Here is a 24269-nt window from a genome sequence, read left to right as displayed (position 1 = left end):
AACAACAGGGCATTCTGAAAGGACAAGGAGGGTTTTAAGTATTATTAAGAATTATAGTAACACAACATTCTCAGACTCACTCACTCACTCACTCACACACACACACACTCACACACACAACCCCTAAACCTACTAACTGATTGCAGTTCTTGCTGCCAAAGGTACCACAATAAAGCATTTGTGATAACTGGCAATCACTCATTCACATCACTGTGGGGGAATTTTGGCCACTCCTTTTTGTAGGATTGTTTTAATTCCGCCACCCTGCAGGGTTTTCCAGCATGAACAGCATGTTTAAGGTTATGCCAAAGCATCTCAATAGGATTAAAATCTAGACTTTGACTAGGTCTCTCCAAATCCTTCATTGTTTGTGTTTTTTGTTTGTGTTTTTAGAGCCATTCAGAGGTGCTCAAGTGCACTTGGGTTATGCAGGTTTTGGGATAAGTGGGTTACGTGCATATAGTAATTTCTGGACTTTTGGCTTGCTTCCTGGACCACTTCAGGGCTTCATGGTTCCATCAATTATAACTTCATTAAAAAAACAAAAGTTATAACACGTCATCCAAGTCTCATTAGTCCACAGAATATTTTCCCCAAAGCTAAAAAAGGAATAAATAAATAAAATATATATTTTTAAAAAGCAGCTCATCATACAACAATAACGACAGGTGAGGGTTTTCTCTGTTTGCGTTGTATTATTGTAGGGTGTAGCTAAGCCTTACTGATCTTGGCTGAAGACCCCGTGTTGTAAGTGTAAAAGGGTCAAGGCGATGAGGGAAAGTAACAAAAAGTGTCCAGGTCGGAAAAAGGAGACAAGGAGGCAAAAGAGACGGACAAGCTGCTATCACCATTTAAGGAAACAAACAAAACTCAAGCATTGGTCAATAAATTAAAAAGTAAGTCCAAAAAAAAAAAAAAAAAAAAGAGCAGTTCACTAGCTGCAACCGAGCAGCTCACTAGTTGCAACCACACAAATGGCACTCTGGCCCAGAGCTCACCTTTATCTGGGCTTAAATACTTTTAATTACTGATGTGAGTCAACTGTGTAAAAGAGAAAGGTGGCACCTCAGGCAAAAGAGATTGTAGGACACGCCCATACAGGCACCTTCAGGAGGAGGCCCTGCTAGGGCTGTAACAGTTGCTTATGAGTATTATCTGATTGATGGAACATTCTGTCTAATATTGTGGGGTCTTTACCTAATATTGTTGTGAACTGGTGCAAAAGGAACAAAATGGAATTGAAACATGAATCTGAAGTGTCACAGCAAAGTTTTACACTAAATATGTGGGAAAGAGGTGCAACCTACAACACATCTCTAAATGGGCGACCGTGGCTCAGGGGGTTGGGAAGCGTATCTGTAACCAGAAGGCCGCCGGTTCGATCCCTGGGCTCTCTGTCCTGGTCGTTGTGTCCTTGGGCAAGACACTTTACCCTACCGCCTACTGGTGTTGGCCAGAGGGGCCGATGGCGCAATATGGCAGCCTTGCTTCTGTCAGTCTGCCCCAGGGCAGCTGTGGCTACAACCGTAGCTTGCCTCCACCAGTGTGTGAGAGTGAATGAATAGTGGCATTGTAAAGCGCTTTGGGTGCCTTGAAAAGCGCTATATAAATTCAATCCATTATTACTGCTCCAATTTTGTAATACCACTATAATTTTCAATTTTGGTTTAAGAACAAGACTTGAAATTGCTGCCGTTCCTTTCATGCAGTACACATACATTTTCCATTAGGTGAGGACATTTCCTTCTAGCAGAAAAACTGCAAAAATATCAGCAACTGAACCCGAATGACAATGTGTTGTTAAATAACCTTGATAACCTCCTGCAGACAGATTAGTCATTGTGTTTTGTGAGGCAGTGAAAGCAGAGTGCATGGCAACACTGCGCTGCAATGCAGTGCTCCATTAGAAATGTGCATACACATAACTTTTTGGTGACAGTATAAAAACTGTGAAAGTTAAATATGAATGTTTAAAGTAAATTAAGTTAACAGATAAAGATGGTGTAATGGACTCTTTAATATTTAGTGCAGTTTTTAGGTTTTATTTGTTGTCCTTCCTACTTACAGACATGTTAGACTACCTACCACATAACTAATAAGCATCATGACTTATGAGCATCTCCAAAGTGAGATCAGTGTGGCTTTACACTCATGTATAGCAGTTACTTGTTTAAATACTCAAAGTGATCAGTTACCCCAGCATAGAAAGAGGATTTGTCATGGGAAATAATGTGTACTGTTTTGGTCAACAATACAGGCAGAAATAGAACCAGCTCTCAACTCAAGGGAAATGCTGCGGTGGGGCAATAAGACAGCTATGCATAAACAAACGCCCACAAAGCTCAATGAACTGATGCAACATGGTTAAGTAATATGAGAGACTAATACAAATAATACAGAAAATGATTATTATAAAGGTTATTGCTGGTAAAAGGCAATTCCAGAAGCTAGTGAGTCTACTTAGTTTTTCACAAGACTTCATGCGACTGTACTAATTTGTCTAGTGGGCTTTGAGCCTGTGTGAGGTAGCATAATGTAAGCAGTAGTGATGGCCCGCTTGAAGCTGACGCTCCGGAGCGTGTGTCGAAAAAAACAACACACTGGTTCAGAAGCACTGTGTCGAGGCTTGCTTCGTTTGGCAAAAGTCACGTGACCAGTGACGTCCGAAGCTTCATTACGCACGTAACTGCTTCGGTACCTGATTCAAACAGATATAAGGAAGTGAATCATCCACGGGATTCGTGGAGTGTGTTGATGGTGACAGATAGCGACGAGGTGATCATTCCACTGACAGATATGGAGCCAGCGAGGAAGAGAGGACGTTCTGGCGTGTGGGAATATTTTGAGTTGATTTTGCTCAATTCATTTTATCTGCCGAAGTGAAAAACTTGAAATGTCCAAAATCATGTTTTCATAATGTAAATATCATTACAGCATATGACTTTAGGAACACTTCCATGTGAATTAAAGCTAATGAAGACTACAAAAATGTATTTGACACTATACGTACATTACATTGCTACACAGTTTAGAAAATCATTTTGTTTATTGTTTTTAGGTGATAGTCTGCAGGACCCAGGAATACCTGCATATCTACCAACTTGCAGTGTAGTTCCTGCACTCCACAGCCTCTTCTGTTCCATGCAAGTGGATTTTCTCCAGGGCAGGAGAAACTATTTCTAAGAAAAGAAACAGACTCAGCCAGCGCACAGTAACACTAATCCTATTTTTAAATGTAAATAACAAAAGGGCTACCTTACATTGATCATGTTTTTACTTTGCAAGTTCTTGATTAGGGATGGGTTTTGATTATCGCTTTTCTGATTACAATCCATGCTAAATTGAATAAAGTGATATTGATTCATTAAAATCCCGTGTCGATTTGTAAATTAACGTTATTATGCCTGAAACGCCAGCATCTCAGGTTAAACCTCACAACATGTCGTCAAACACCATGCAGCTAAAACAGTAACTGGGAGCAGGTTTACGGATTCTGCATACAAACGTGAACACAGAGCACGGACCCGACGCGTCAGAGTCAGATTTTGATGTGTCGTCAGGTCCGCGCTGTGTTTGCCTCTTTTTTCTTCGCTGGCTTCTGCAGCTGCAGGTTTCATAACTCTCTGTTTACATCTCTAATTAAGTCTCACATGTGTCAGCTTTCTTTTAATAGATACGAAATTATGGATATATACTGTTAAATGATCAGAATTGTAATATTTCTGACTGAGGCAAAACTTTCCAGATTCCAATCAAATTGAATCGGATCCTGTATCGAATCAAAATGATTCTACAAATCAGTGACGATGCAGCCGTACTCAGCTTCCTAAGCATTTTCCCTTTCCAGTTCACAATCAATCCCACCCCTAGGTCAAAAATATGTATAGGACAATTGGCCTAATCTAATATTTTGTATGAACCTGTCAAGCTGTCCAGTGATTAAACGACAAGTAGATGGAGGCAGGACTTCACAGCAGGGGCATACTCCATAATGTGCTGTGCATTATCATATGTATATTATATATATTGCTCACTTATTGTATTTACCAACATCAAGGAGTTATGAGCAAAGAAAGGCCACCATAGTGCATATTTAAATAGGGAAAGTCTATTGATCAAAATGTATTACGCAAATACGCATTACATTTTTTTCAGCCCCCCAATCGAGAAAACAAAACCAATTACATGTTCAAAGCAACGGAACGGTGGCCCAATATCAGAGAGAACTCCACTCTTGAGTGAGCAGTGATAATTGAGCAGTCCGTTTTATTTTGCAGATTCAAGCTGCTCTTCAAAATTTTCACCACCAGATGTCACCGGAGAGGACTGTGTTGAAAAGCTTCGAGTAATGAACCGTTTTTCAATACAAGCTTCAGTGCTTCGGAAAGCTTCATTTGGCCATCACTAGTAAGCAGCATCAGCAGACTATTTAAGTTTCTTTTAAGTATACTTTATTTCTGGCATCTCCATTCTACCATAAAACCAACCAACCAACCAACCTGGTAGGCAAAAATTCCACTTGCTTTATACAGGACTTTACACACACCTGAACCTCATTAGTCTCTACCACTGGGGGGAAAAAAATAGGTCAGACCAAACAATGCAATTCTAAACAAAGAATAGGAATATGATTATGCATGAAATTGACAAACTCATTTACTCAGCTAAATAGTCTGAGAAGTAAATCACTGCATACAATACAACTCAAAGGCTACTTTAAAGAAAATAAATAATACTATACATAATGAAAAGCCCTTCATTTGGTTACACCCAGTGATGCAATCAATGACCTCATGACCCTATATAAACAGGAAGTACTGGGGCGGCCCTTCCCACACACCTGGTTTAGATATAGGACCTGAATAAATGGACAAACGTGGTAAGTATAACCAAAGTAACATAAAGAAACATAATTTACTGGACATTTGCCTGTGAACAGAAGAAAATTCAAATGACCTGATGGATGGCCAAATGAAGCTTTCTGAAGCACTGAAGCTTGTATTGAAAAACGGTTCATTACTCGAAGCTTTTCAACAGTCCTCTCTGGTGACATCTGGCCAAAAATATGAAAAGCCGCTTGAATCCACAAAATAAAACCAACTGCTTCATTAAGATTGCTCACTCTACAGAGTGGAATTCTGTCTGATATTGGGCCGCCATTGTGTTGCTTTGAACGTGTATTTTTTGGTGGTTAAAAAAAAAAAAAGTGGTTTATTTGTTTAATAAATAATTTTGACCAGTAAACTCTCCTTGTTTAAACATGCACCATTGTGTGGTCTTTCTTTGCTTGTGAGTTCTTGATGTTGGTAAATACAATAATTGAAAAATACCACATTACATATAATATACATATGATAATGTACAACACATTATGGAGTATGCTTCTGCTGTGAGGTCCTGCCTCCATGCACTTATGCAATTAACCGCTAGAAAGGTATATATATAAATAATATTATATTAAGGAAATTTTCCCAGACATATTTTTGACCTGGGGGTAGAATTGATTGTGAACTGGAAAGGGAAAATGCTTATGAACTTGCAAATTAAAAACATGATGCATTTAAAGCAGCCCTTTTTCATTTTTATTTAAGAAGAGAATTTGTTCCACTGTGCAATGGCCGAACCTGTTCCTTTTCGTGGCGATAATTTCTCCTGCCTTAAGGAAAATCCCCTCACATGGACCAGAAGAGGCTGGAGCGCACAGAAACTGGTAGAGATGCAGTTATACAGTCTACCTGGGCCACACAAACTATCAGCTAAAGAGAATAAATAAATCCAATTGCTGCACATTTGGCAGACTAACATTTTCAGATTAATTAAACAATAAAATATATATTTTTACAACATTACATGCAAAGAGTCAAGTGGAAGTTTTTCTATAGTTCTTTAATGATATTTATATTATGGAAGCAGATTTTTGACATTTTACCTTTTTCCCTGTTTTCAGATATAATAAACACGCACAAAACAAAAGCAAATGACCAGAACACAAAGCTGGAAAACCCACCCGATTGACAAAAATCAACTCAAAATTCTCCCACACAACAGAACCTCCTCTATTCCTTGCTGGCTCCAAATCTCTCAGTGGTTCGCTATCTGTCACCATCAAAACACTCCACAAATCCTGCGAATGATTCACTTCCTTATAAACCATTGAATCAGCTACCGAAGCAGTTAGGTTCTAAATGAAGCTTCGGACGTCACTGATCTGACTCTGGCTAAACGAATCAAGCTTCGACACAGTGCTTCTGAAGCAGTGTGTTGATTTTTTTGACACACGCACCGGAGCTTCAGCTTCAAGCGGGCCATCACTAGTTAGTAGTGTTTGCTTTAAAAAACATATGCATTGATATAATGAATGTAACTACTGCTACCACAAACAAACCCGGGATAGTGTGTTAAGCAAAGTTAAACCAGCAATGTCTAAAATAAAGCATTATGGTTGACTGTATAATAACAAGGAAATAAATTATCCATATGGTTAAGGGACAAGTGGTAAATGAGTTCATGCCTAATCACTTTGTCACAGCCAGTGATGCTATTTCATTATTTATTATGAGACATTAAGTCACAGTTACTAGATAAAGCCTCTCTCTATCTTTTTTTTAAACCTTTAGTACATCACATACAATGCTTTTATGTATACCTGCACTCTTCAATATAAATATAACACTGCTGCTGTGTCGTAAAATCTTTTTATGATGCTTCTGTCATTGAGTTGTTGTGGACTTTGCTTTTAAAAGCACACTTCATTCAGGAAAAAATAAAAATAAAATAACATTTAAAAAAAAAAAAGAAAAATATAAAGGCAGGAGATGCCAACACTATACAGTCAGCCATAAAGTGAATTAGCTAAGCCAACAAACACCCAAGAATTTCACTCAAAGTTAGCCTGCACAGCAAAATTTACCAAGCAATAGCAACGTGTGTGTGTGTGTGTGTGTGTGTGTGTGTGTGTGTGTGTGTGTGTGTGTGTGTGTGTGTGTGTGCATCTAGATATAAAACTAAGTTAAACCCTCTTTTTTTTTTTTTGCCTGTCCCATTTGGTTCTTTAGCCGTCAGAATTGTTGTCTGAAGACCAACAAGGATACCCAATGGATTTATTTTGCCAAATGGATCATTGCCGTATTGGTCCATTGGATCAACCTTTGTTTTTATTATTTATTTTATTTTATTTTCAGTTGTTACAGACGGGACAGACATGAGTGAGGGATAGGAAAGGGAGAAAGAAAGAGGAAGGAAAAGAAAAACAGAAGGGGAGAGGGACAGTGAGAAAGGGGAAAAAAAAAATCTCCTGGATCACCTGTTGGGAGAAAAAGAATAGAAAACAAGCAAAAAAAACAACAACAAAGCAACATACTAAACACAACACCATCACATTAGTCTAGCTAAGTGTAAACAGCAGTAAATACTAAATATTGAATGTTGTTGTGCAGCACGCAAGACAGACAGCGCACAATGTGCTTTGAAGTAGCAGCCAAGAAAGGTGTGATTTAAGTCTACGAACAGTGAACACCCGTGTGCACACCTGTGTGGATCAACGTGCTTGCATTCAAATGGTTTCCCCATGTAATGGTATGCAAGAGGATGTAGAGAGCCATAGCCCTGTCCCACAGGGCATGAAGCAGGCATGGAGGAGATCCAGGCCCCAGACATCCAGAGGCCCCAGAGTGCGAGAGCCCAAGGAGGACCACTGGAGGGGCATCCGTGCCACCCTCATGGGAAGAGGGGTCACCCAGTAGCCACCCAGTGTGAAGACCCCATACCTCACTCCTCCCACTCATGTGTAGTGTTGCTGCGTGTTGCTCTAAAGTGCATTTAAAGCAAGGGAGAGCATGGTGCTGCTGCCAGAGAGCAGCAGGTATTAGCACGGCCCCTCCCGAGAACCCTCAATGTCTACATGGATTAAAAATTCAGAGGTGGGCACCGGCGCCAGAGGTAGGTTTGAATACACAGACCGTCCACTGGACGCCGTTAACGTGCCCACCCTCAAGGCCCTATATATATGTGTGTGTTATGAGAGTGTAAATAATGTGGATGCCTAAGTTGTGAGATAAAATTGAGGCACAGGTGGCCAGAAGAGGACGGGGGGGGGGGGGGGGGATGTCTCCCCTGCACCCTGGTGACACACCCGCACCCCAAGGCCCTACCTGTGTGGGTGGGTGTGGTGGAGCGGGAAGAGGGAGGTAGCTGGGATAGGGAGGAAAAGAAGGGAGGGGAGGATGCCCCTCTCTAGGGCCAGCTGCCCCGCTGACCCCAGTAGGCACCCCCGTCCTCTGGTACCCACCAAGGCAAGGGAGCCCAGGCCCATCCAGACCGGGGCCTACGGCAGCAGCACCGCCAAGCCCCACAGGACCCGGGGCAGCCCACCCTACCCCACCGCAGAGGAAACTGTACCCACCCCAACATTCAATCATCTCCCAGACTACACAAGACAACAACCTCTAGGTTAAGTTTATTCTCCACCTCTCCTATGTCTCTCCCCCACCTGCAGAGTGGACTCCTGCAAGGATGGAACAACCTCCCTGCCAGTTGAAGAGCCCCCCAGTTAGGCCGATGCACAAGAGGCCCCCTGCGCCAGGGCTGAGCCCCCGTGTTAGTTAAACCCTCTGAATGAAAGAGCTTATGATCATACAGAGTCACTAACCTTGACTACGGTAATGCAATAAGTAAAGCTATACTCCCACACCCAGTGACTATGGCTATGAGCTCGACTTTCCTGTGATCAAAATGTGAACTTAGACAGATATATGTGTGCTTTGATTGTGGTTGATTGGGCTCACAAGCTTGTCGTGGTCTTTGAATGTTTCCCTTGTTAGTGAAAGACTATTCTTCTATTGGTTTAGTGCACCTCTTCCCCAACTATGACATCATAGATGGCTTCAAACTGTTCTTCACTCTGCCCTCACATTTTTACATATTAAATGCCGTGGAACAGCATAAGGAGGAACGTCCTAAACTTTGACAGTAAAACATTAAACCCACAAAATCACACTAAACACAGGCGTGGAAAATCCTGTCAGATTTGTTTAGAGAAAATTTTAATTAGAACAATTTAAAAGAAAGAAAGTGAAGAATCATAAATGGAAAGTTGTGTGGTTGAGAATCTGCAGGTGGCCATACAGAATCCAAGGCTTCTGTAAAAGTAAGATTTATTTTCCAGCAGTGGGGAGAAGAATGTTTTAGCCACAACATGTAAAAACACTGCCCCATGGTAAAACAAACATATGGGAGTTTGAAAGACATCATCCAGAACAACATTCCTGACAAGCCAGAAACCAACCAACCTTCCAAGAACTACACCATCGCTCATTTGGACAAAGTATTAGCCCCTGACTCATTTCAAACATTTAATTAGGTAGAAACTCATCCTGGTGCTAAAAATTGTCACAGGCGACTAATTTAAAAGTATAGAATATCCGAACAGTGCTTTAGTGGCCTTTCCTCCAACATCAACTTCAGGTAGTGGACATGCTGAAAGGTTGATACGACTCCTCTTACCCTCAAAAGGGAGTTCTTGTTGCTTCACAAAGATAACACAAGCAAACAATTCACATCTACTTTATTTTTGTAACCCCACCCTGCAGAGTCCAGATGCTAGCAGTGTGCTTCTGTGAATGGAATACCTGTCAGCTGGATAGGAACAAATCTTTATACCGATTTAAAATATCCACAGTCCTGGTGGATGAATCTTAAGGACCTAATGATGGTAATTCTTCAGGACTAAAATGTTAAGTTTTACAGAGCTTAGCCTCGTTTATTTGAGGGTTGTCCCAAATGTCCAACGGTGACAAGATGATTTGGAAATATCTGCTAGGAAGCAAGTCAGGTTTACTAAACGATTTATGTTGTGTACACGGAAGCCTTTGCATCTTCTACAACCCTCACTGCTTCACCTGAGTGAAGTAATCGTGTCCTTTACTATGTAGATCTAAAGCAGGCACACAGCCACACAAACACCAAACAAACAGAACTGAATTTAAAAATGTAGACGATCCTATTTTCTATGCAAGAGGTGACACACGAAACTCAACTGAAGGGAATATTTGAACAGAACAAATTTGTATAACCAAATTCTTTGGTTTAAATATATGCTGGTCTCTGTCAGCAAGTCTTCCTGATGGTGAATTGGCATGAACATTATAAGGAAGTAATTTTAATAGTTTGTTTTTAAGACTCCATTGGATTTTTATTTTAGAACAGGCATTTTGTTTAAATGTGAAAAACATTTGCGCTGTGCACAGCACAGCCAAGGCTTGCCACTGACTATTTAGTCAGTGGCAAGCTTTCAAAATTCAGCCAATCAGATTTTCAAAGCAGAAGGATTTCAGTGTCATGACTCACCTGAATGAACCTCCTCAATGTGACTACAGCTCAGTGTGTCTGATAGGTCGGCATTTGGCTTGGAGTTATAGGTCACGTGTTCGGGGCTTCCCCTGCTGTCTGACTCGGCCTCTACAGCACCCTGGCTCAGAGGCTCCAACGTGTTAAAGCAGCGTGCCCACTGGCTGACAGGCTTGGCGGGACGCCCAATCAGAACACCCAGAGAGGGATCTGACCTCCGACCTTGAAGGACCTCGCGTGTCTTTTCTATCCCACAATGAAGCAGGCGATAGTAGAGAAGAGCCTGATCACGCACGCACATGTCTGTCTCCTCCTCTGGAAAACACAAGGGCATAAAAAATTTTCTATTTTTATCATGATCTGTCTGTATACACATATGTGCACACACATAAACACAAACCTATGCAGTAGTGCAGCAGTCTTCCCAGCATGTCTTGTGTCTCAGCAGGCCGACACAGGAAAAGTCTCATGGTGGCTGTCAGCAGCTCCATCTTGATTCCCAGAGAAGCCTCGCTTCTCACTCTATCGATGAGCACTTCCAAAGTGTAGGGGGCAGTGGAAATTCGCTCCCCATACACACCCAGCAACCAGAGCAAAGCCTGCCTGCCCTAGTGAAGGAGGCAGTGGAATATTTAGATCTAAGTCTAGTCAACAGAAGTGGGTTCACTGTCGTCCAATATAACTACCAAGAAATGCTTGGTAGTATAATTACCCAGTGCCAAGCTTGTTTTTATCTCCTCAAAAGACAGTTCTACTCCAAAGTACAGTTCTGAAACATATCTGCATTTCTACTTCATGCATTTATTACACCCCCAACTCCAAAAGAATGCGTTCAGTCGTTATAATGGGGGAAACTATACAGAAAAAAGTTCTTGTACTGGGCTGCTGTAGAATACTGCCAAGTTTGCCATTATAACATTGGAGCATATGGCGACTATCTCACTTCATTTGCCACCCCTTGATATTTCAGCGGTCTAAAAGAAAGTTTCAAGGATTTTTTTCTATACATCAGTGTGAATAAGAGAGCAGCCGCAAGCAGCGCAGTGAGAGCAGATATTTTCAATCTGATTATCTCAGCTACATGGTTCTGGCATTAAGCACATGGGACAGGTAATGAAAAATTAAAACAGCTTGTTTCAGACAAATGAACTTAGTGCCCTGCTAACAAGGATTAGTTTCAACTGTAAATTAGAGCAGGGCAATATGGCCAAAAATATTTATCACGATATATATTTGAAAATTTGCGATAACGATATAACTGACGATATAATTGATGCGAGACAAAATACAACTCCACAACATTACTAGCGCAAAAAGACAACGTTCCATTTATTTTCACTTAAACAAGAAGCTGGTTTTTATGTACATTAAAGCTTTATAAAAATGTAACAGTGCAAATGCAAATTCCTTGCTGAAAGTTTAACCAAAAGGCATTTCCAGTAGAAATGGGCTGACATATCTTGAGCATAACCATGTATAATATCCACTGAAGTTAAAAAGAGATGCTTTGCAACATTAAACTGCAGTATGCAGTACGTATTTTTCGTACCATAAAGGTGCACGGGATTATAACGCACATTAAGCGAAACAAAGCAGTCAGATAAATCAAACTTTATTAAACTCATTCTTCTTGCTTCCTCCACTTCTGTACCATTGATTCATTAATGTTGAATTCTCTGGCAGCTGCTCTATTCCCATGTTGTTGCAGTATATTAATGACTAACCTCATATTGTGGATGGATTATTTCAGTTGTTCTCCTGACTGAAGTTTGGTCCGTTTACAGCATCCTGCCATGCGATTGCATTAGTCTCTAACTATCAGGAACCTTAACGTTAACTTTTATAAGTGGAAAAGTGTTAGTGTTCGTCCTCCAGCTTCACTGTTTATGTTATGCTAACATAGCTGTGTCGCTAGCGATCACGTAGCACATCATTATATACCAACTAGCCCAACTTCAGTAACCCTACAAACGTCACTGCTGTTTAGTTTCCTGTCTTCATTTATGTTGGAAGTGATAGCAGAGCTGTACGTTTGAATTTTTTCAGAAATCTCTCAGTCAGAACATGCAATATCATGCTTAGGTAACTAGCGAGCTAACTTCCGCTAGCTTCCTGCTAACTTCTAACTCCGTTAAATGTAATAAATTTTGTTTTCATGGATGCCTGGAAGTTAAACTTCATAGTTACACCTGGTAAAGCAGCAATGCTGATCGTTTTATTAAAGATGAAAGAATTTAGACAGTTTTTAACTCTCAGTGATGCTGCAGTGTTCGTTTGACCAGAAGCATACGGAGTTTAGGACCCAGATTACTCCCACATTTAAGAGCATCTTAGTCCGACAAATACGACAATAACGACGGCCGCTTGCATGTTCTGCAAAGAAATGTGCTTTGTCGTCTATCTGACGGACAAACACCAAACCAGTTCCACATCACTGAAGTTGCACCATTTTTACAAACCAATTCTGGTTCATCTGTTTCACTCAACAATCGGCCATGTGCGTATGAAAACAAAGGCACTGCGCATGCGCGTTTTACTCATATTCTATTGCGATATTTCATTTTCCTATCGTTGCCTAACATTATACCGGTATTACCGTGAACGTTATAATATGGCCCAGCCCTACTGTGAATCATATACAACTACCAGAAACCAGAGTTGCAGAATAACAATAGGAACTCATTAGGATATATCTACTTTAATGGGGGAATCTGGTAATTTCACTTGCACTTAGCATGAAAAGAAACCTGGCATCAATTCAAATACTTTGGAGGCAATCACTGACCAGAAAATCACGTAATTTGTTCCCATTTCTTCACTTTAAACTATGTTTCATAAATTGTGTTTAAAGATAAGATAGGCAAGGCAAGGCAAGGCAAGGCAAATTTATTTGTATAGCACAATTCAACAACAAGGTGATTCAAAGTGCTTTACAGAGACATTAGAAACAAAAACAAATAAAAAGCATGATTTAAAATTAATTAAAACAAGCAAACAAACAAACTAACTAAACACACACATTTCAGATAGCTTGATTAGCATAAAATTATATGAAACAAAGAAGTTGTTGGCCTAAAAACTAGCTACGACAGATGAACAATATCTGAATGTCAAGACATAAGTAGAAGTGCAGCAGATCTGACCAGACATAGGACCTGAGAGATGCATCTGGGCTTTTGACTGATCCATTAATTGTTGACTCATTCAGAAAGTCCTTTATAAAGGAAAGTAAAGAGGAAGAAAAGGCTGAAGAACAAACTGCACAATAACTAGACTGACAATCAGTGGCAACAGGTCTTATTGTGGCTACTCCATAACCAACGGCTGTGGCAGGCTAAACGTGGGTACTGAAGACGTGCATCAGTAAACAAATAAAATGCACTTCTGAGCTGTTTGTTCTACTTATTTAACCATTACACTGTCCAAACCACAAGTCAGTACAAGGGATCCAAAAAAACCCAAATGCACAGACTCCACAAACAAATACAACTGTTGCACCAATTATTACACCAAACTGCAGCAACAAATTGTGTATCAAACTGCAGTCAACTGAAAGTTTCACCTTATGCTCACCCTACCTTTCTACTAATCAAACAATATATGAGGTGAACAGGTGGGTGCAACCACCATTGTTGCCTAGTCACACCCCACAACTGTGCACCAAAACACGTGCTTTCGCATTCTAAACCAACGCATTTGTGCCCCAAAAGGAAAAACTCACACACGGCAAGTGAAATTTGAAATGTATGATTGAAATCATTTTCAAAATGCGCAGAGAAGATTAGGAGAGAGATACAACAGTGAGAGTCTACAGCTGTAAAGCACAATGGAGGTTTGTGACTACATTTGAGCCAATGATGTTGGAAATCTTGTCAGAACCGATGGACTTATGAAGACAGAACATTACCGTCAGATTTAGAGCCATCGTGTAATAGCATCTGATTGGCAACAGATTCATTTTTCGGCACGACAGTGATCCCAAACACAATGCCAGTCCAGCAAAAAACATACCTGAATAGAAAAACATGTCTGGGTCTCCCCAGAGCCCAGACCTTAACATTACTGAAGTAGAGAACAGCCAACATCAAAGAAGAGCTTTAAATGTTCCTAAAGAAGCCTGGAGAACTATTCCTGAAGACTCATGTTGAAGAATAAAGCTGATTACACCAAATATTGACTTTCAGGCTCCTTAGAATTGTACAAACCCCGTTTTTACCTTATTTACTATATTTCTGTGTTTGTTTGCACGTTTCAATAAAGCGCTGAACCTAGTTCGCTGTTTTCTACCAAAATATGAAAGAGAGGCTCATGAACTTTGCACAGTGCTCTATACCCTATATAAGAGGATAGAGAAAATGAAAAAAATTATTAATGGATGCTTGGGATTATGTTCACCAACTTGACCATAACTGAAATATATCGTTACAACAGACTGAAATAACTTTGCAGAATTATGAAAGTAAATTTAAATTTCAGCATATAAAATAAAATACCATGATAATGCCCTGTAGAATAAAAAAAAGTTTCTGTTAAGTCTATTTCTGATAATACTTTTGCCAATTTGTATTTTCAAAACAGGACATCTACAGCACATACTCATTTATGGCATGATATTGTTTTTTCTTGCACTCAGTATATAGGTATGGCAGGATCTAACCTGGATATCCTGCAGTGTTTCCTCGCAGCCATCCAGTGCAAGGCACACAGTGTCGCTACACTGGGGACACACCCAGACCAGGTCACGCATTGTCTGCACCACCGCTGAGAAGGGTAGCAGGAGAGTAGAGAGACAAAAAGTGTGGTGAAAGAGTAAAAAACCAGTTCATGAAGCTGTTTGTGTGTATACTGTACTGTATGTGGGAGGTTGTGGAACTGATGTTTTTACCAGAAGTGATATGATCCTGTTTGAGTCCAAGCAGCCCAGTGAGGATTTGTAGACATCTGTCGCTGTAGCTGCGTCCAATACGACCTGCATACAATAAAGGCAAACACAGGGCATTAGAGTGACTGATCAAACACATGGATAATGAAATTTTAGAACCTGAGCATGTTCTACACAGAAAATGCAGCACGCTGTGTATTCTTATCCTTAATAAAAGGGATGTCTTGTTTTTTTGCTTATTATTTACTTATTGTCAGACAAATGGGTTAACATTTTGCATTTCAGGAAGGCTGAAAACAAATGAATGTAGAAACTCCATTTGGAAAGAGTGTGTCTACTGGTGTGTAAGATTAACATTAACATCAGCAATTTAAATTTGAAATGAAAAGCAGTTACATTTAGAGAAAAAAATCCTTTAATTCGTAGCTCATAACACAATGAGTCTGGGTAGTGGAACCACAGAGCTGGAATGGTCTTGGTCCCAAACTTTGGTGCTTATAGCGAGATAAAATGTTTTCTATTCAGTTGTTTCAATTTCAACATATACTTCACACACACAGGTTCGGGAACACAGCAAAAACATGAAGGCTTATAAATATAAACCAGCCTTCATTTAATACAGTATGAACAGAGTAAGACAAAACATTTGAATATCAGGATGTGTTACTAAATCCATATTATTTACAATCTAGTGCTCCTAATCACTACACCCTCATTAATACAGCAGTCTCTACCTGAAGAAAAAAAAACTACAATAGTAGACACAACAGAGCCTGAGTGTCAAATTACATAATACTGGCACACAGCAGCATGTGTGAACATGTTTACCTATTGCTGAGATTGCAGCCTGGGCAGTGTCAGTGTTGACATCAGTGCAGTATCCTTTCAGCTCATCCAGTATCATTGCTACGTTCTCGTCATTCACCAGCTCTACCAGCACCTGCAACACACAGCAGCTGAAGCTATAGTACTGTCAAAGGATCGCCTCCAGCTGCTAACACTGGGTACTAACTGTGGACTTGTGAAAAAAAGTAGTAATGCAAAAAGCTAAAAATCCAACTCTTGGGGCTTGCTTCAAGATTAAGCTAATCCTTTTGGATATTAACATGTCCAAAGTTAGGAGTACGGCATGGACTGTCTGTTAGGTTTTACCTCCATTAATGGGGTCACTATGAAGCTTCAAAATGCACTCCCAAAAACCAAAGGCTAACATCAAAGTGGCTATGGCCATCTTTTATTTACTGTCTATGCCAAAGTATATACATGTGTGGCGGAGGTGTGGTCCCGGGCGCGTCTGCAGGGGAGGAGTGGTGCAGTGGGCTCAACGGGGCGGTGCTGGAGATGCCGGTGAGAACAGCTGATGGCGATTTGGACTGATAATGGTTTCCTTCCCTTTTTATAGTGAGACGGAGAGGAGCGGAAAGAGAGGGAAATCAGCTGGGACCGACAGCTGTCAGACTGTGTTCAGTCATAACCTGAGAAAATTGTAAATAAATGTGGAACCTGGTGATAAAGACCTGTGTGTGTGTGTACCTGTGTATAGTGCATTTCACAAGTGGTGCCGAAACCCTGTGTCCAGCCGGCGTGGGGATGTCCGACCCACAGGCTGCGCCGCCCGCCCAGCCTTTGCAGTTTCTGGCGCAGATTCTGGCGGAGATGGCGAAGATGAGCCAGGACCAGGCGGTGGTCCAGCGGGCTCACCTGGCTGCGCTGCAGGAGCAGACGGACCGGCAGACGCTGGTTCTGGAGCGGCTGGTTGGAGCCGCTGCTCCGCCGAAGCCTCCACCGCTGTCAGTGGCGATGCCCCGGATGGGGGACGGGGACGACCCCCAGGTTTTCCTGGAGACTTTTCGTGCCATGGCGGAGGCCTGTCAGTGGCCGCAGGTGGAGTGGGCTCCGCGTTTGCTTCCTCTGCTGTCGGGGGAGGCTCAGACGGCGGCCCTGAGTCTGCCGCCGACCTCGAGGAGCAGCTTCCAGGACGTGAGCCGGGCGGTGGTGGACAGGATGGGGCTCACCGCTGAGGACCATCGCCGGCGGTTCCGGGCCTGTCGGCTAGCCGCGGCAGATCGGCCGTTTGCTTGGGCCCGGAAGCTGCACGACGCGGCGGTGCGCTGGCTGCAGCCGGGATCGTCAGAGGGCGAGACGCTGCTGGTGGACAAGGTGGTGCTGGAGCAGTTCATGGAGGGGCTGCCTGCGGAGACGGCGAGATGGGTCAGGTGCCACCGTCCCGCGAGTCTGGAGGTGGCGGTAACGTTGGCGGAGGACCACCTTGCCGCTAGAGCGGGGGAACCCGGGGACGGCGGCCGGAGGCCGAGCAAACAAGCCCCAGTGCCGGCACCAAGGCGCCGGGTACCTGCGCCGGGGCAGGCAGAGCGGGCGCTGGCGCTGAGCCCCATTAATCCTTTTGCTGCGTTTGTGCCTTCCCAGGGATCAGACATGAGCAGTGCCACCCCTGAGCCACGGAAAACAGCGCAGACGCCGGGGCAGGAGTGCGGGCAACCGGGACACCTGAGGAGGGACTGTCCTCTGATGGAGGTGGGGCAGGTGTTCCGCGTTGCCGGTGCCCCAGCACCCTCTTCCGGTCCAGGAGGGACGTACAGCCTTCCGGTAAGGACTCGAGGGGGTATACACCATGCTTTGGTGGACACGGGCTGCATGCAGACCCTCGTGCACCAAGGCTTGGTTCGCCCCGGGGCATTGCTGGAGGCAGAATGGGTGGAGGTGAAGTGTGTTCATGGTGATGTTCACAGGTATCCCATAGTGCCGCTGTTATTAAAGTATAAGGGCAAAACGCATAGGGTAACGGCTGCGGTTAGCCCGCGCCTGTCGCATCCCCTAATTCTGGGCACGAATTGGCCGGGGTTTCATCATCTGTTGGGACAGTATGCGGGAATGCGATCACGACCGTTAGTAGCATGTAGTGTCTGCGCGGCGCTCAGCGGTGATGCGGGGTCGTCCGACACTGACTCCAGGGAGGGGGAGACGGCGGGTCCTTCATGGGAAGCCCCGCCGGCTCCGGAGGTTTCCCCCACGGGTGATTTCCCACTGGAGCAGTCTCGTGATGACACCCTACGCTCAGCCTTTGACCAGGTGATTGAGATTGATGGTCACGTGGTGCGCCCTGAAGCCGTGCGGACCTACCCGCGCTTCATTTTATCAAAAGATAGGTTATATCGAGTGAGTCGTGACACTCGCACGGAGGAGACACACACCCAGTTGTTGGTGCCGCAGGGCCGCCGGGAAATGATTTTCCAGGCGGCTCATTATAACCCCATGGCAGGGCATATGGGATACGAAAAAACTCTGGAGCGAATAACGGCTCGATTTTATTGGCCGGGCATCCGAGCGGATGTGCGCCGCTGGTGCGCGTCCTGCCCGGACTGCCAACTTGTTAATCAGCCGGCCATACCAAAAGCGCCTTTGCGCCCGCTCCCACTCATAGAGGTCCCGTTTGAGCGCATTGGCATGGACCTCATCGGGCCGTTTCATCGGAGTGCACGAGGCTACCGCTTTGTATTAGTCCTGGTGGATTATGCAACGCGGTACCCGGAAGCAGTCCCGCTGCGCACCATCTCTGCAAAGAGTGTGGTGCAGGCACTGTTTCAGGTCATCTCCCGAGTCGGAATCCCGAAAGAGATACTGACTGACCAGGGCACGTCGTTTATGTCTCATACACTGCGGGAACTGTACGAATTACTGGGCATTAAATCTATTCGGACCAGCGTCTACCACCCTCAGACGGATGGCCTGGTGGAGCAGCTGAATAAGACTTTAAAGTCCATGATTCGTAAGTTCATTAACGAGGATGAACGCAATTGGGATCGCTGGCTAGACCCTCTGTTATTTGCAGTGCGGGAGGTGCCCCAGGCCTCCACGGTATTTTCTCCCTTTGAATTGCTGTTCGGCAGGAAGCCGCGTGAGGTGCTCGACCTGATTAAAGAAAGCTGGGAGGACGGTCCGGGCCCCGCTAAGAATGAGATTCAGTACGTGTTGGACCTGAGAGCGAAACTCCACACTTTGGGGAGGTTGTCACGGGAGAATTTGCTCCAGGCTCAGCAGCGTCAGCAACGCCTGTATGACAGAGGGGCTAGACTCAGGCAATTTTCACCGGGAGACAAAGTGCTTGTATTACTCCCTTCTTCCAGCTCGAAGTTGCTCGCCAAGTGGCAAGGACCCTTTGTGGTCACACGGCGAGTCGGGGACGTTGACTATGAGGTCGCTTAGTCGGACAGGGGAGGGGCCACGCAGATTTATCACCTCAATCTCCTTAAAGAGTGGCGAGAGGCTGAAACCGCTTCTCTGGTAAGCCTGGTTAAGGAGAGAGATGAGTTGGGGCCGGAGGTGCCAAATTCCATCATCCCCGCCTCTCTCCCTTGTGATGACCACCTCACACAGGCCCAGATAGCGGACGTTGTCGCGTTACAACAGCGGTTTGCAGATGTGTTCTCCCCCCTGCCAGGCCGAACGTCTCTCATTGAGCATCATTTTGTAACACAGCCTGGCGTGACGGTGCGTTCACGGCCCTACAGGCTTCCTGAGCATAAACGGCAAATCGTTCAGAGGGAATTGGCTGAAATGCAGAAAATGGGAGTGATAGAAGAGTCGCACAGCGCCTGGTGTAGCCCCATCTTTCTTGTGGTGAAAAAGGATGGGTCTATATGGTTCTGTGTCAACTATCGCAAGGTGAATGAAGTGTCACGTTTTGATGCCTATCGACGAGCTCCTGGATCGGCTGGGCACGGCCCGTTTTCTCACGACACTGGATTTAACCAAGGGCTACTGGCAGATTCCCTTGTCTGCCGAGTCCAGGGAGAAAACGGCCTTCTCCACTCCGTACGGGTTGTACCAATTCGTTACGCTTCCGTTCGGCTTGTTCGGAGCCCCAACCACCTTTCAGCGCCTCATGGACCGGGTGCTGCGTCCGCACGCTGCATATGCTGCTGCCTACCTGGATGACGTGATCATCCACAGCGACACCTGGGCGGAGCATGTGCAGCAGGTGGCCGCGGTCCTGGAGTCCCTGAGGAGGGCGGGGCTCACGGCCAACCCGAAGAAGTGTGCGGTTGGACGGAGGGAGGTACAGTATCTGGGGTACCACTTGGGGGGCGGGCAGGTGCGTCCACAGGTGGAGAAGACGGCGGCTATTGCATCCTGCCCGCGCCCCAAGACTAAAAAGGAGGTGAGACGGTTTCTGGGGCTGGCAGGTTACTATCGCCGTTTCGTGCCAGGGTTTGTGCAGCTGACCAGCCCCTTGACCGATCTCACCCGAAAGGGTGCTCCGGATCTGGTTCAGTGGACGGGGTCGTGCCAAGCGGCGTTTGTGCAGGTGAAAAAGTCTCTCTGTGGGGAACCGCTGCTTCACACTCCTAACTTTTCCCTCCCTTTTGTTCTGTAGACTGACACCTCGAACAGAGGGCTGGGGGCCGTTTTGTCCCAGCAGGTAAAGGGGGCCGACCGTCCCGTTCTTTACATCTGCCGGAAGCTGGCAGAGCGTGAAAGACGGTACAGCACTGTGGAGAAGGAGTGCTTGGCTATCCGGTGGGCGGTCGACTCCCTTCGCTATTACCTCCTGGGGCGCTCGTTCACCCTCTGCTCGGACCACGCCCCGCTGCAGTGGCTCCACCGCATGAAGGATGCCAACGCCCGGATCACCCGGTGGTATCTGGCTTTACAGCCCTTTAAGTTCAAGGTGGTCCATAGGCCGGGGGCTCGCGGGGGTGGGGGGTGGGGGGAGTAGGTTCGGCCGGACGGCTCCCCGGCCTCAGTCGGGCGGTGGGGGTGTGTGGCAGAGGTGTGGTCCCGGGCGCGTCTGCAGGGGAGGAGTGGTGCAGTGGGCTCAACGGGGCGGTGCTGGAGATGCCGGTGAGAACAGCTGATGGCGATTTGGACTGATAATGGTTTCCTTCCCTTTTTATAGTGAGACGGAGAGGAGCGGAAAGAGAGGGAAATCAGCTGGGACCGACAGCTGTCAGACTGTGTTCAGTCATAACCTGAGAAAATTGTAAATAAATGTGGAACCTGGTGATAAAGACCTGTGTGTGTGTACCTGTGTATAGTGAATTTCACAACATGAAAGCAGTGTCATGGAGCATCCTGACCAAAAGGAGGAAATACAAACTTATCAAAGCACCTGAAAGATGTTTCCACATCTGTACAAAGAATTCATGCTAAGGGGGTTTCAGGTGTTTGTTAAACTTGGCAGCTGTGAACCAGTTGGGATCAAACTCCACCCCTCCAGCTATCTGTTACAAAAGGATTAATTACTTTGTCGGGGTGTGGAGTTAGCTCACAGTTTGGGTAAAATGGAGATGGACAGATTGGCATTGTACCGTCAACAAGGTGAGCATTGTATAACGCTACTGAGGAGGCAAATGACCCAGAAGGTAAACCTCTCAACCACGTCTACATTGAGAATCTCACCTATGAATATGAGCACTAATTAGTGATAAAAATGTTGAGTTTGAATAGCAACTCAAATACAGTTGTTCCTCATTAGGTTTGTAGCTACCTGAGGAACCGAGATAAGCAGAAAACTAGAGGGAGCTTGTAGATAGGGGTGCTCTGAAAAGAGTCCGTTGAGGCTGTTTGAGCATGCTGGGTGCCTTCAATTGGAGTTTTTTCAGGCACACAACCTGGGATAAGATGCAGAACATGTAGAGACTCAGCATCTCACTTGTCAGGATCTCCCAGGAAGAGATGGTAAGTGCTCTTATATAGCCATTTATGTAACTTGCCTCATTCACACAAACACTGTTTGCTATCAAAAGTGCATTTTACCGATGGATGCATCAAAGAGAAACTTGGGGTTAGGATCTCACCCAGGGACGTTTGGGTAAGAGCTGGAGCTGCCAGGGATCAAACCTCCCATCTTCTGATTAATAGATGCCCCACTTTACCTCCTGAGCTACAGCCACCCAGGATGGAAAATGATCCTGTGTAAAGGAAATTCTAACTACCCTGTTTAGCCAGCTGCAATCTGACTCTGTGCACAACAAATGGATGAATGAATGGATAATGGAAATAGTGGAGTGGAGTGAACGTCTGCCATCATGCTACAAGATGAGTTGACCACTAAGTGAAACTGAGAGAATCTATTCAAGCAGGACTTACTGAGGCAACCTCAGGGTTAACTTTCAGTGTTCTGCAGCATCTGTAATGTCTGGAGTCTGCATTTATTTAATCTCAAGTTTTTCTAAGACATAAAGTTTCCTTTTCCTTTGTAAAAAGCAAGAAGTTGGTCTACCAACACAAAAGTATGTTCTATGTTTACTGGTTAGTTTTACAAAATAAGTATTAGGACTTTGGATTATTACAGCTAAAGTTTTCTTGTTTCAAAAAGCATATCATCATATAAACACAAAAACTGAAGATGAAAAATTCAAAGGATAAGCAAAACTGGCATCACCTGCATCTTCCTTTCTTTGATGTAGGCAGGCTCAGCATAGCCACAGAAGAAACGCTTGTAGTGCGGCCCCAGCAGGCCAGGGACAGAGCGCAGCAACAACTGCAAGCAGACAGACATATCTTTTTTTCTCAGCATGACATGTACACATAAATCCATCTGAACGTAAAAGTAATGAAAAAAATGAATCAGATGCAGTGAATCTGAACTGTTGCTACTCCCTCTGGGGATTAAAAAAGACACACGTCCACATGCCAATGATTCAGTAAGTGATTAAGCTTTTCCACAAAGACAGATTTATCCAGTCAGATGTCAGAATCAGAATCAGAATCAGAATGGGGTTTATTGCCAAATGTTGAGCAGGTTTACAACATTAGGAAATTGCTGCGGTGCTTCAGTGCAAACATAGTGTCATAAATAGCACTTAAATAGACATGGAAAAAAATAAAAGTAGGGATAAGAATTAAAAGTGCTACGTGGGAAGATATGTGCATGAGATATACATGAGATATATACATGAGAATAAGAATTAAGAGTGCTACGTTGAAAGATATATACATGAGTGCAGGTGGTGATCAGTGCCAAACATGGAATGATGCAGTGAACACAGCGTAGGGTCATGTGTTAGTGGTGGGAACAGTCATATGGTTATTGTTCATGTGTCCAACAGCAGAGGGGAAGAAACTGTTCTTATGGCGAGAGGTTCTGGTGCGAATGGACCGGAGCCTCCTGCCTGAGGGGAGCAGGTCAAACAGACTGTGTCCAGGGTGAGAAGGGTCAGCTGAGATCCGAGCTGCACGCCGCAATGTCCTGGAGGTGTACAGGTCCTGCAAAGATGGGAGTCTGCAGCCAATCACCTTCTCAGCAGAGCGCACAACACGCTGCAGTCTCTGTTTGTCCCTGATAGTGGCTCCAGCGTACCACACGGTGATGGAGGAGGTGAGGATGGACTCGATGATTGCAGTGTAGAACTGCATCATCGTCCGTGTTGGCAGGTTGAATTTCTTCAGCTGCCTCAGGAAGTACATCCTCTGCTGGGCTTTCTTGATGACGGAGGTGATGGTGGGCTCCCACTTCAGGTCCTGGGTGATGGTGGTACCCAGGAAGCGGAATGAGTCCACAGAGGTGATGGGGGTGTCAGTCAGGATGATGGGGGGGAGTGGGGCTGTGTGCTTCCTGAAGTCCACAATAATCTCCACTGTCTTCTGGGCATTCAGCACCAGGTTGTTGTGGCTGCACCAGGACACCAGACGTTCAACCTCCCTCCTGTAGGCAGACTCGTCCCCGTCCGAGATGAGTCCAATAACGGTGGTGTCATCTGCAAACTTGATTAGCTTGACAGACTGGTGGGTGGAGGTGCAGCAGTTGGTGTACAGGGAGAAGAGCAGAGGAGAAAGAACACAGCCCTGAGGGGAGCCGGTGCTGATGGTCCGGGAGTCCGAGACATTCTTTCCCAGCCTCACATGCTGCTTCCTGTCCGTCAGGAAGTCAGTGATCCACCGGCAGATGGGATCAGGCACATTCATCTGGGAAAGCTTGTCTCGGAGATGGTCTGGAAGGATGGTGTTGAAGGCAGAGCTGAAGTCCACAAACAGGATCCTGGCGTAGGTTCCTGGGGAGTCCAGATGCTGCAGGATGAAG

The 24269-nt window shown here is 44.7% G+C and overlaps 1 protein-coding gene across 1 annotated transcript in view; it reads right to left on the bottom strand.

The window, feature by feature from the left end:
- Positions 1 to 24269, bottom strand: part of ap4b1 (adaptor related protein complex 4 subunit beta 1) — a 46279-nt gene that overhangs the window by 2451 nt on the left and 19559 nt on the right. Inside the window, exons 7-12 of the mRNA XM_085260807.1 lie at positions 22632 to 22730; positions 16055 to 16166; positions 15230 to 15313; positions 15002 to 15105; positions 10745 to 10952; positions 10345 to 10659 (exon numbers count right to left, since the gene is read on the bottom strand). Of these exons, the coding sequence (XP_085116933.1) occupies positions 10345 to 10659; positions 10745 to 10952; positions 15002 to 15105; positions 15230 to 15313; positions 16055 to 16166; positions 22632 to 22730 (922 nt within the window). The remainder of the gene's footprint in view (positions 1 to 10344; positions 10660 to 10744; positions 10953 to 15001; positions 15106 to 15229; positions 15314 to 16054; positions 16167 to 22631; positions 22731 to 24269) is intronic.

Source organism: Mchenga conophoros, linkage group LG20 (assembly GCF_057382185.1).
Source record: "Mchenga conophoros isolate Kocher_MC1m ecotype Shallow Benthic linkage group LG20, M_conophoros_male_GT1.1, whole genome shotgun sequence".
Classification (NCBI taxonomy): Eukaryota; Metazoa; Chordata; class Actinopteri; order Cichliformes; family Cichlidae; genus Mchenga; species Mchenga conophoros.
The sequence above is the reverse complement of the archived record's forward strand: the minus strand, read 5'-3'. Positions and strand labels throughout refer to the sequence as shown.